Source organism: Xenopus laevis, chromosome 4L (assembly GCF_017654675.1).
Source record: "Xenopus laevis strain J_2021 chromosome 4L, Xenopus_laevis_v10.1, whole genome shotgun sequence".
Classification (NCBI taxonomy): domain Eukaryota; kingdom Metazoa; phylum Chordata; class Amphibia; order Anura; family Pipidae; genus Xenopus; species Xenopus laevis.
The window spans coordinates 18,276,030-18,288,794 of NC_054377.1; the positions used below are offsets into that span (position 1 = coordinate 18,276,030).

At 41.2% G+C, this 12,765-nt stretch overlaps 2 protein-coding genes across 4 annotated transcripts in view; one reads left to right on the plus strand and one right to left on the minus strand.

Annotated features, from left to right (window-relative positions):
* Nucleotides 1-1,773: 1,773 nt before the first annotated feature.
* Nucleotides 1,774-10,442, minus strand: LOC108713848 (acrosin). Of its 3 annotated transcripts, XM_041589948.1 has the most exons (6): nucleotides 10,247-10,442; nucleotides 9,444-9,499; nucleotides 4,126-4,327; nucleotides 3,363-3,625; nucleotides 2,700-2,839; nucleotides 1,774-2,604 (listed from the first exon to the last, which is right to left on the minus strand). In XM_041589948.1, exons 4-6 carry the CDS (start codon nucleotides 3,400-3,402, stop codon nucleotides 2,035-2,037), a joined length of 750 nt encoding a protein of 249 aa, XP_041445882.1. In that variant the 5' UTR covers nucleotides 3,403-3,625; nucleotides 4,126-4,327; nucleotides 9,444-9,499; nucleotides 10,247-10,442; the 3' UTR covers nucleotides 1,774-2,034. The 3 variants fall into 3 exon arrangements, with proteins under 3 accessions (XP_041445882.1, XP_018113006.1, XP_041445883.1); XM_018257517.2 differs by lacking the exon at nucleotides 9,444-9,499; XM_041589949.1 differs by lacking the exons at nucleotides 9,444-9,499; nucleotides 10,247-10,442 and adding an exon at nucleotides 4,932-4,954.
* A 39-nt stretch (nucleotides 10,443-10,481) lies between these two features.
* The window catches only part of ptdss2.L (phosphatidylserine synthase 2 L homeolog), a 34,857-nt gene continuing 32,573 nt past the window's right edge, over nucleotides 10,482-12,765 (plus strand). Inside the window, 1 exon segment of the mRNA NM_001135228.1 lies at nucleotides 10,482-10,780. Within this exon segment, the coding sequence (NP_001128700.1) occupies nucleotides 10,599-10,780 (182 nt within the window). The 5' untranslated portion in view covers nucleotides 10,482-10,598.

The window sequence follows — 12,765 nt, forward strand, 5'->3', positions numbered from 1 at the left end:
CGAACCCACTCCTCCACCCTTTTAAAATCCCTCTCTCCCTCCTAAAAAGGGTGTAACCATTTAAATTCACAGTCCAGTCACATGTTTCATCCCACCAGGTATCAATGATACCAATTATATCATATTTTTTAGAGCATCCAATTAATTCTAGGTCTCCCATTTTACCTGACAAACTCAGTGCATTTGCCAGCATACAGCGGAGGTTACTAGTTTTGAAATTTGCATTACTTAGTGGAGAATTATATCTTAAGTTAGTATTAGTCTGTTTTCCTTGTAACTGAGGGACCTCCTTAGCTGTTAAACTGTATTCCCCACTTACTCCTCACCCATGATACTTTGCTAATCCCGCTACCCCATCTACCATAGCTTCCCCATAATTCTTTTCTCACCCCCCTTGCCTAGTTTAAATACTCCTCCAACCTCTTAGCCATTCTTTCCCCTAGCACAGTGGACCCCCTTCCATTGAGGTGCAAACGGTCATGACTGTATAGGTTGTACCCCAAGGAAAAATCAGCCCAGTGCTCTAGGAACCCATAACCCTCTTTCCTACACCAAGACTTGAGCCACACATTTAGCTCCCTAAACTCCAGCTGTCTTCCTAAACTTGCACGTGGCATGGGCAAAATTTCTGAAAAAATTACCTTCCCTTGATCTTAAAGCCTAGATCCCTGATACTCACTCTTTAAGATCTTTCATCTACCATTTATTTTGTCATTAGTACCAATATGTACTAAGAAAGTTGGGTCATGCCCAGCCCCACCCAATAATTTGTCTACCCGATCAACCACTTGCGGAACCCTACCCACACGTCGAACCCAGTTTGTGCCAGTGTAGGCTGGTTACAGTAGGATAAGCTCCCAAGAAGCAATATACTGCACATGCACCCAGGGCAGCACAAGGGATACCTGGGATAAGGGAAAATACAGCTGTGTGTCCCTCCATAGGCATATACCCTGGGATGGTTTGTGTTTAAAAGAAGAGGCGCAAGGTGTCCCCATTATCCATTTCCATGGCTGTTGGCAAGGCAAGCCCTTGAGTGGAACCCACAAGGGAAAAGAAAAGTTGGCCGGCCACGACAGACATGGAGGAGGTGCATGGAGGCTGAAATGAAGGCAGCCGGATGGACATGGGCTCAGCTGAAGAAGACCGATGCGAACCGAGTTCGTTGGAGGAGTGTCGTTGAGGCCCTGTGCTCCCCGCTGGAGCAAACGGACTAAGAGAAGATGGTTGTTGGCAGAGGGCAGCGCACCAAGGGATCATGTAAGCACTATTTATTCATTGCTGCCCTATTATATTAGACTTCACTTGCCTGGGGGTAGCGCTATCACTAATCTCTTGGGGCAGCGGGGACTTGTCAATAAGATATTTTACCCTGGGCCCACTGGCATCTTAGATTCCAATGCAAGGCAATGTGAGGGTATGGAGGTGTCAGTGTGTGTATGTATGGATGCTGGTTTTCATGTGGAGGGGTTGAACTTGATCATCTTTGGTCTTTTGGTCAATGTAACCCCAAACCTTTCATCCCCCCCCCCACAAAATTGCAGGTCACTTGCTATGTTGCCATAATTGCGGGTTGCAGGTCACCTGTGATTTTGCACCTATTGCCAGTCGCTCACTACCCCCTGCTTCCCCCCCCACAGCAGTTTCCCTTAAACTCTGCCCTCAGTATTTGAATGTGTCAGTAATTAAACAGATAATTTGGTTCCCTGGGAATGGCACTGGCAGCTGAAACAACAGAAAATAGAAAAATAATGCTAGAAAACCTCAGGTTCGTTCATTTTTTAGTGACTTCAATACATCACGTGAGATCAAAGTTACACATTTACAAACACACGAGAGATTAAACTTTATTTAAACAATTATCAAAGTGAAAATGGATAAGCAAACAACAGTGTGGACCATTACTGCTCTCAGGCCACTGTGGTCAAACCACCCTACCCTCCCAGCACAGTGGTTTCCCTGAGAGCACAGTAGATCTTTATCATTATTCCTGAAGATCAGGGCAATCAATACGTCCAGTTTTAGACTGCCACCTTAGCTGAAGTCTGCTTCATGCCCATTAGAGAATCCGCGTATATACTCATTGATCCCTCTGTGTATCTTCATCAAACTGGTCCCTATAGATTGGAGCAGGTCCACACGCTTAGGTTCTGGTGTAACTTGGGCATCCTGAGCTGGGTTTGTATCCAAAGGAAGTTGCTCATTTAGAGGAGTTCCAGTTGAAGTACTGCTGAGTACTTGAGTGGCTGCTTTAGGCTTCCGCAAATTAGCCAGGTACAACTTCAGTGATTTTGTTTGTCTAAACGGAGTTGCTTCTGACGGGCACGGGGTAACTCGACCCGGTGCTGTTGGTAACTCAGACAGAAGGATCCGTGCTAGTAAAGACCTCTTAGTCCTATTCTTTTTCCCTAAAGCATCGGCAATCGCATATTTACTTTTGCTCCCGTATATCTTCCTATCGATCCATTCAGTGAATGCTTGGGTGGCAGTGAAAACCCGAGGATGTGCCCTGGTGGGACAGCCGTTTGTCCAGCTTTTTACTCCAACCACTATATACGAATAAGATAACTTTCTCTGGCATATAAGAGGCCCTCCTAAATCACCCTGGAAAAGAGAAAAAGCAAAATGAACACCACCTTAATCACTTTTGGAGAGGAAAAGGCAAGTGCAGTAGATTGTATGCAGAAGTTTTCTCTTACAATGCAGGTGTCAACGCTAATATCTCTGGCGCACAGGGTGTTCTTTGGGAGTTTGCCCTTATAATGTAATTTGCCGTTGCAAACATCCGTAGGCACAAAATCCGTGTCAGACTGAAGCTGGATAGTTGCAGATTCTGACCCTAAATAACAAAAAGAAACAGAACAGACAATGATTTTCCACTTTCCACTACTATTAGTGCAGGCAAATCCCAGTGTGTAAATTAGGGGTTTCAGTATATTCAGTATTCAGCGGCATTTTTACTTCTCGGCTCTCTCAGTAATCTGGTTGCTAGAGTTCAACTTACCCTAGCAACCATGGACTGATTTAAATAGGAAACTGGAATATGAATAGAAAAGGGCCTGGATAGAAAGATGAGTAATAAAAAAGTAGCAATAACAATACATTTGTAGCCTTACAGAGCAGTTGTTGTTTTTTAGATAGGGTCAGTGACCCCCGTTTTAAAGCTGAGAGAGTCAAAAGACCAAGGCAAATAAAAAAACGATTAAAAATAAATAATGAAGACCAATTGAAAAGTTGTTTAGAATTGGCTAATCTATAACATACTAAAGTGTTAACTTGAAGGTGAACCAACCCCTTTAACTGCAATGCCAAAATAATCAGTATATAACTATCACTCTGTAATCATGAAACATTGAACTTACCGTCCAAAGCTTTCCACCCAGCTACATTGCAGAACATCATATCCTCTACTTTAACTGATTGAGCGGGTAGACAGGCCGGCTGGGCGTAGTCATTAAAGTGGAAGCTCTCTTTCAGCTTAATCAGAGCAATATCATACGACTGGCTTTTTACGGACGAAAACTTTTCATGGACGATCACTTCTTCAACTGTTCCATTCTGGACATGTGCACCGAATCGAGTAAGCTGGTGCACTCCAATAAATACTTTCAGAGTCTTGAAATCGCTGAAACAAGAAAAGAACATCAATCAGGATATGTTGGTTTCTTTCCCTTTACTAAGGATTATTTTTACATGTTTTTCATTAAAGGGGTTGTTCGCCTTTAAATTAACTTTTAGTAGGATGTAGAGACCAATATTCTGAGATGATTTGAAAATGTTTTGTTTTATTATCTATGGCTTTTGAGTCATTTCGCTTTTTAAACAGCAGCTCTCCGGTTTGAAATTTCATCAGTCTGGTTGCTAGGGTCCAAATTACCCTAGCAACCATGCATTCATTTGAACAATAGACTGGAATATGAATAGGAGAGGGCCTTGATGAAAAGATAAGTAATAAAAAAGTAGCAACAACAATACATTTGTAGCCTTCAGAAGAAGAAGAAGAAGGAGGCAAATACTGAAACTATAAAAAAGATATAATGAAGACCAACTGAAATGGTGCTTAGTATTGGCCATTCTATAACATGCTAAAATGTAACCGCTTTAATGATACTTATTCACACTTACGTTGTCAAATTGACGAAGCAGCTCGCCGCCGTTAGTATCCATTTCTCGTTCAAGATGGACCCGCCACAGAAATGCACATACTCGCTACCTTTTTTGTACTGAATACTCACTGTCCAGGGCCAGGCTCCTGGCACAGTATTTATCCCTCCAAGAGTGCGAGTTCCGCGAAGGTAGAGTTTTACGAGAGGTCTAGTTCCACAATCTGATGGAGGCAAACAGGATACAGTAAATTATAAGGGTTTGGAATTCATTTTTTTGACTAAATTAAAAACTTTATTTACTCTATTTAATTGAAGCCATATTAGAGATGCAAATCAACAACACATTTTAGTGATTGAGGTAAAAAGTAAAACAGGAGATGTTATTAAAGTGTGTTATAGACAGTAAACCTACAGGTGCATGGAATGGAAACACCAGATATGATTATATATACAGTATAAGATTTTATATATATATATATAACAAACAAGGGAAAGTTGTGCTCACCACTAGTTTTTAAAATCATTAGGCGGGGGTGCAATGAGGGTGTGACCACAAAATACATATAGACAAATACAAGATTCCTCTGCACTCAACCCATTATCAATATATTTAAGACAGACATTTTGTGCATACTGCTACTGAAAAATGCCTTACCCTTTAAACAAAACAGGGATTGTTTGTCCATATATTGCAATATATTTAAGCTGGCCAACTACGTCAAAGTCATCCCATATCTGGCCAGTCCTACGCTCAATTTTCATCTGATTCATTAAGAATTCTATGGTTTAATTATACATTTTATAAAAGGGACGAATACGTTTTACCTGCAACTTACTAGCTGCTTTCAAAGTAAAACTCCCAAACTTGGCTGCCCTTTTATTAGACACCAGTGGGATCACCTGACTATAGTTGGAGGTGAATCAGATGAAAATTGAGCATAGGACTGGCCAGATATGGGATGACTTTGACGTAGTTGGCCAGCTTAAATATATTGCAATATATGGACAAACAATCCCTGTTTTGTTTAAAGGGTAAGGCATTTTTCAGTAGCAGTATGCACAAAATGTCTCTGTCTTAAATATATTGAGAATGGGTTGAGTGCAGAGGAATCTTGTATTTGTCTATATGTATTTTGTGGTCACACCCTCATTGCACCCCCGCCTAATGATTTTAAAAACTAGTGGTGAGCACAACTTTCCCTTGTTTGTTATAGTTATACATGAGCAGTGACCAGCTCCATGTTGTAGCTCCCACCCTCTCCAACTATAGTCAGGTGATCCCACTGGTGTCTAATAAAAGGGCAGCCAAGTTTGGGAGTTTTACTTTGAAAGCAGCTAGTAAGTTGCAGGTAAAACGTATTCGTCCCTTTTATAAAATGTATAATTAAACCATAGAATTCTTAATGAATCAGATGAAAATTGAGCATAGGACTGGCCAGATATGGGATGACTTTGACGTAGTTGGCCAGCTTAAATATATTGCAATATATGGACAAACAATCCCTGTTTTGTTTAAAGGGTAAGGCATTTTTCAGTAGCAGTATGCACAAAATGTCTCTGTCTTAAATGTATTGATAATGGGTTGAGTGCAGAGGAATCTTGTATTTGTCTATATATATAGATAGATAGATAGATCGATAGATAGATAGATATTACATCAATTAAACCCCCAACCCTAATGGAACTATTACTTACTGCAAGGTTTAGAGCCCGATGAAACAGAAATGATAAAAAATAAAGAAAAAAGAAAAAAAAAGGAAAAAAATGAAAAAATAGCTCTTAGCTCCAGAGTTGGTCTCGCCATCTCCAAAGCTAAAGCACAAATGAGCGCTTACAGCAAGCTGATCAAGATATCAACAGTTAGTTATTATGACTTCATCGGCATAAAGCAGCATTGTGACAGCATCAGCATAAGCATTGTGACATCATTAGCATTGTGACATAATCAGGGTGGTTCAAGCATTATGACATCATCAGCACAAGCATTGTGACATCATCAGCATAAAGCAAGCTGAATAGGGTGTGGTTTTAAGGGAATGTCAACCCAAAAAAAAAATATTTTTTTTGTGCTAAATAAAAACACAATTCTAAGCAACTTTGTAATATACGTTCATTACACATTTTCTATGTATGGTACCTGGCTAACACAGCAGTACTGCAACTGGAACTCAATTAAATAAGCAACTTAAATTGGGTACAAATCCAGCTCAGGATGCCCAAGTAAAGGTGCCCATACATGGAGAGATCCGCTTGTTTGGCGATGTCACCAAACGAGCGGATCTCCCTCCGACATGCCCACCTTGAGGTGGGCAATATCGGCTGATCAACGAATAGATACGGCCGCGATCCGACGGGATTTTCTTTCCCATCCGATCGAGATCTGGCCGACTTTCGGCCAGATCTCGATCGGTGAAGCCCGTCGTGGGGCCCCATACACGGGCCAATAAGCTGCCGACACGGTCTGTGGGCAGCTTTTATCAGCCCGTGTATGGCCACCTTTACACAAGTTTGTGACCCTGCTCCAATCTTTAGGGGCTAGTGTGTTGAAGATGTATAGACAGTGAGTATCCCATTACAATTAGTAAAGGAGCACTTTTATCTTTTTTATGAAATCGTCCTTTTTTAGGAACATGATAATGTCCCTTTAACTCACCACTGCAAAAAACACAGAGGATTGTTTATGATCTCAGGTTAATGGTGGAAATACAAGAGAGGGGATTGACCAATGTATGTTCCCTGGTCCCCTGCTTTATTAGTAATTTAAAACGGATTATAGTTACAAATTCATGATCATAAAGTTGCCAAGCCGCCATAATACATTATAGGGAACCCAACATGCTGGAGATGTCTCCCCTATAATGCAATATATAATATATTGAGACCTTTGGTCTGGAGAAACTTTAGCCAAGAAATGATCATCCAAATTATAATAAACCCCCAGCTCCCAGGCATTCCAGATAACAGATCCCTCGCCTGTACTTTGGCTTGTTGTAGATTTATAAAACGAGTCTAAGCACATGAATGCTTTGTGATTCAATATCTTCAGTTCATTCAGAAATAGCTCATTGCTCATTTCACAAAGACAAGTGCTTTTACCTTGCCACAAGCAACAAGTGCCCTTCATCTGGGTGACTCCCACACAGACACCAGCCTACATTCCCTTGTAAATTATTCAATCACAGAAGAGCAGCAAGTCAACAAGACGACGGCCTTTATTTTTTTTTTAAACTATCCAAATCCAACGCTTGACTTTCCATGGCATATAGGATTACAGCATTGTCTTGTAACCATATACTCTGTTACTGTATCTGAAGAAAAAAACCCTTTGAATTCTATTAAAAATCTTTTACACCGCATTTTGCTTTAGCTGTTATCATTATTATCATCATCCTGTTTAACAGCTGTGCAGTAAGTGAAATGATCTGTTTTAATGTGGGACCCTTGATTTCAACGAGATTTTTTATTTTCATGCCAGTTTTCCTCTTTATGAGGAAATGTAAAGGGAAATTAGGATTTATTTTCAATTGTACATTTCAATTCTTCCCTGGTGGTGGTGACGATATTAACCTCATCTGAGGCATTTGGTATAATGATTAGCACAACAGCCTGATCTGTCAATGACCACTAGGGGAATACAGGGATTATGTATACTAATTTGCTCTATCATTTAAAATCTTATCCTATACCAGTAAATGTTTGTGCCTGATTCTAAACTTTGAGAAGGAGCTAGCACTTCAGGATGGAACTGCTTTGAGACAGCTATTGTTTCTCCTCTTCTTGTTGTACTTCAATACGACCCAAGTAGTGCTCCCTAGTGCTAGGGAAGAAAGGGGGTGATATTACTCCAACTTGCAGTGTAGTAGTAAAGCGTGACTGAAGCTTATCAGAGCACAAGTCACATGACTGGGGGCACCTGGAAAATTAACATCATGTCCAGCCCCATGCCAAATTTCAAAATAAAATATAAAACAAATCTGTTTGCTCTTCCAGTGAAGAATTTTACTGGAGCAGCACTATTTACTGATCTGCTTTGAAAAACTATATTTTTCCCAAGAAAGTATTCCTTGAAGCAGCATCCTCTGATTATACAAGAACAAGAATACAGAGCAGCAGTGCATTGGTTGTGTTTAATCAATACACATTTAAAGGAAAATACAGGGATACTAAACCTTGATTCTAAATAGGCTTTACTTATGGATCAATAAACACAAAGACGCTCATCAGCTTGCCTGCTGTGAATCACATGCAAACTAAGGGTGTCCAAGGAGTTATTCATGTGCCACCCACTTTCTGCCCCTTATGTCTGCATGCTGTATATATATCACTAGTAAAGTGTATTTTATACTATGTAAAAGTGATATAATCCTATATTACATAAGAGTTATCACTGATTGGGAGCTGGTGCTTACTGGGCTATCGGCTCATGTGGCAAAGTTATGTTTATGTAATGTGATAACAGGGCAATAAAGTGATTATTACACTGTCACTTGCACAAAAGAAGCTTCTTATCTGTCATCCCAGTGACAACTTTTGACCTTTCCATAAGTCACTTCATTTGTACTTTAAACACCAACAAACACGTCGGAAGCTGTGGGGTGATCTGCTCACCTTATTATGTAAGAAAGAACAGAGTAAAAAGATGCAAGTAGAGAATTTGGGTCCAGTAACAAAGGACAATATTCACTTACAGGGGAGTGTGAAAAACAAGAGCAGCAGATACACTGAAATAAAGAGGAATAGCCCAAGTAAGCAATAAAGCAAAATGATTGTGAACGATCTTCAGGGCAAGATCTAGTTCCCCCAGGAGTAATTCTGCCCCTTGTACTTTCTATACCGGATTTAATTTGCATCCACTTCTACTTTCCCTTCAGAAATGAAATACTGGCACTGCACTGACCACTCTGCAGGTTATTTCAATTGCCACATTGATGACACTGGGATTTGTAGCTTACACTTTACAGTTTTCAGATGACACTGGGGTATGTAGTTTACACTTTACAGATGACACTGGGATCTGTAGTTTATACTTTACAGATAACACTGGGATCTGAAGGCTGGGATCTGGAGTTTACACTTTACAGATGACACTGCGATCTGTAGTTTTACAGATGACACTGGGATCTGGAGTTTACACTTTACAGATGACACTGGGATCTGGAGTTTACACTTTACAGATGACACTGGGATCTGAAGTTTACACTTTACAGATGACACTGGGATGTGGAGTTTACACTTTACAGATGACACTGGGATCTGAAGTTTACACTTTACAGATGACACTGGGATCTGGAGTTTACACTTTACAGGTTACACTGGGATCTGGAGTTTACACTTTACCTTAATGTATCCCACCAGTCTCAATAACAATCCCTTCTGCCTGCACTTTCTGAACCCTGAAAAGAAAGACACAAGGCAAAGATGCAGGGTTGCCAGGTTTAATTTTCAAAACCAGCCAAATTCAGCTACAAAATCAGCCCAAAACTAGCCAAGAGGCACTTCAAAAGTTGCCCAAAAATAGCCCAATATGTGCAGTAGAAAAAGTCTAAAAAATAAATGAATATATGTGACAATATGCCTTTTTCAAATGTTCACTGTTTTGCAAATTTTTCCACGAAGCAAAATGGGACAGATCCACCAGTCACCAGGGGCATAACTATAGAGGGGGGGGCCCATAAGGCCCTAGGGTTGCCACCTGGCCTGTAAAAATGATGGTTGATCTCAATGTTATTAATAGGGAAAAAAGATAAATATATAGGAAGGCCGGTCTTTTGTTCCGGAAAAGGTGGCCCTAATACATAGACAATTTCAATAAATATTGGTAAAACACGTCAACCTCTAGGCATTTTGGTGGCCAGCAGATTTTTGCAGCAAAATTGCTTGAAATTGAGGGAAATCACCGTAAAATGCTGGGGGGAGACTGGGGTACAGAGCCCGAAATCTGGTAAATCCCGACTTCTACGCAAGTCAATCCTCATTGCATTCTGGGTTTTGTAGTTTTACATTAAACTTGGCAACTTGCTAAACAAAAACTACATTACCCAACATGCATTGGGAGACGCAGGCTTGGCACATTAGGGTAAGAAAAACCATTGGCTGGTTTCCAAAGTAAAAAGGCCCAAAAAAGTAGCCCAAATACGTACCTTGGCTAGTTTGTACTTTCAAAACCCGCCTGGTCTTTAAATTAGTTGCCCATTTTGTCTGGAAAACCCGCTATTCTGGCAAAGGGAATATTCAGAAGCAGAGGCAGGTCCTGTGATGTCAGTGGGCGGTGCCACCAGCAATGCTGTCTCCTGATTGAGCAGCTGGGCTGGCAATAAGCCACAAGGGGCGTTTATAAGGTGACATCACTGCTAGTGCCCGCCCAGCCGCTCTCCTCATGGATTAGACAATGTATTACTGACAGGCAGCCTCTGATACTGCATAAGAAAAGCCGCTGCAAGCAGGTTATCTGAGGAGCCAGTTCATGTGCGAGCAGGGAGAGGCTGTGGGGCTATGCTGCGTTCCGACGGGAGGAGAGTCGCTACTGGGAGGAAGGCTTCCCTGGACGGACTGTACTGCGAGGAACAGGAGGCCCGGGGAAACAGGAGCCCGGCTAATAAGTTCCTTCACAAAGGAGAGCTGCGGAGTAGCACAGAGTCTGAGGTGTTTGATGATGGCACCAACACGTTCTTCTGGTGAGACTCGGGCTCCTTTAAATACAGCACTAGTGGGACCCTCCTGTCCTTGTAACTGTCACAGGGCCCGAGTTAGGCAGGAAAGCTCATGGCAATGTAGACAGGGGGCGATTAATGAGACCTGTGGGTTCCTGATGCTCCTACTGACCGTCTTTAACTCTTCTCTGTATAATAATAACAGTCCAGTCCACTTCCCTCTCTGCCCTGTGCTTCTTTACCTGCTGCTCTTCAACTGCAACTCCCAGCATCCTTTCGTTGGAGTGTTGTAGTTCAGTCCTTACGCTGGTATATACAGTTGCACAGAATAGTTGCATGTCCAGTGCTTTAAAGGGTTAATCAGTGAGAAATGGCAGTTTGTTGGGCTCTCCGTGGGTTATAATGGCCAACCTCAGACCTGGCAGTTGGGTTGTATTGAGTGTGTGCCGCTAACTTTGGCCAGGGACCCCAGGAGTTGGCTAGTGACACAACAGTACAGATCATGCTCTGCATTGGCACCAGCCGGGGCAGCTGTGAGTGAGTCAACATGGCAACGTTGTGGCGCTCAATGTAATAATAGTACCCTGGTCTGGACTTGGCATTTCACTAACCTTTTCCTTGTCCTTTTAAAGTCGTATAAATATAAGGGGTTTTCAATTTTACAGAATTTCCCTGCGATAAATACAGAATGATGATTTAAAACACATGATGTGCTCTCCGGGGACGACTTTAAAGGAACAGGAACACCAAAAAATGAAAGTGCTGTAAAGAAAATATCACATTGTGTTGCCCTGCACTGGTAAAACTGATGTGTTCTCTTCAGAAACATTACTATAGTTCATATAAACAAGCTGCTGAGTAGAAATTGAAAAAAGGCTACATGGCACAGGATAAATAATGGATAACAGATAACACCTTTATGTTCTACAGAGCTTATCTGCTTTGTAACCTGAGCCTTTTCTCCTTTGAATGGCTGCCCCCATGGCTACACAGCAGCTTATTTATATAAACAATAGTAGTGTTTCTGTAGCAAACACACCAGTTTTACCAGTGCAAGGCAACACTGAATTATATTTTTATTACTTGAAAACAATTTAATTTTTTTTATGCTACTGGTCCTTTAACTCGATTTGGAATTTGGCATCCTGACATGGGGGCTGCAACCTGTTGAGAAGTGCCACAATACGGTTTGTTAATCCAGTATTCGTTTGGCCATATCTACCCCTTGCAACAAGTGCTGGGATTCTGCTGAACCCTCAGACCAAATCCCACATTCAGAACGTCCCTGTTCCTACATTTACCAGGGAACCCCTATTTCTCTAACTGGGGCCCTGCTTGGAATACAAGTTTTCAGCCTGAAAATCTCAAAGCACTTAATGTTTCACAGGCCCTTTAGCTGCTGTGAACTACAACTCCCAGAATGCTCTGCTTCAACGCTGAAGGACAGCTGCCCTGCCATGTGTTTGCCGTTCCCACATTGATAATTAGCTCCAGTTTTTTTGCTCTCCTGCTGTTCATTAGTTCATATTTTTCTTGCATGGATTTTGTGATCCAAGTCTAAATGCACAGCAAGAGAGAGACTGATTTATGCCTTTGTTTTTCTATAGTGACCCATATATGTCTAGGTATTCGCTTTCCACCAAACATTTGATTTAGAATGATATACAGTATCTGTTGTGAGCTTTTTACAGTGTGCCATTTAAAGGGGTGGTTCACCTTTAAGGTAACTTCTATTATGTTATAGAACAGCCAATTCTAATCAATTGGCTTTCATTATTTTTTTTTTTATAGTTATTTGCCTTTTTCTTCTGACTCTTTGCAGCTTTCAAATGGGGGTCACTGACCCCTTCTAAAAAACAAATGCTCTGTAATGCTACAAATGTATTGTTGCTACTTTTTCTTACTCCTCTTTCTATTCAGGCCTCTCCTATTCATATTCCAGTCTCTTATTCAAATCAATGCATGGTTGCTAGGGTAATTTGGACCCTAGTTACCAGATTGGTTAAGAT

What these genes read in the sequence shown, in the direction of transcription:
- LOC108713848 (XM_018257517.2), bottom strand. Translation starts at nt 3,402, where the DNA reads ATGATGTTCTGCAATGTAGCTGGGTGGAAAGCTTTGGACG. An exon ending in TGGGTGGAAAGCTTTGGACG is followed by an intron (nt 2,840 to 3,362) that starts GTAAGTTCAATG and finishes TTTGTTATTTAG; the next exon opens with GGTCAGAATCTGCAACTATC. An exon ending in TTAGCGTTGACACCTGCATT is followed by an intron (nt 2,605 to 2,699) that starts GTAAGAGAAAAC and finishes TCTCTTTTCCAG; the next exon opens with GGTGATTTAGGAGGGCCTCT.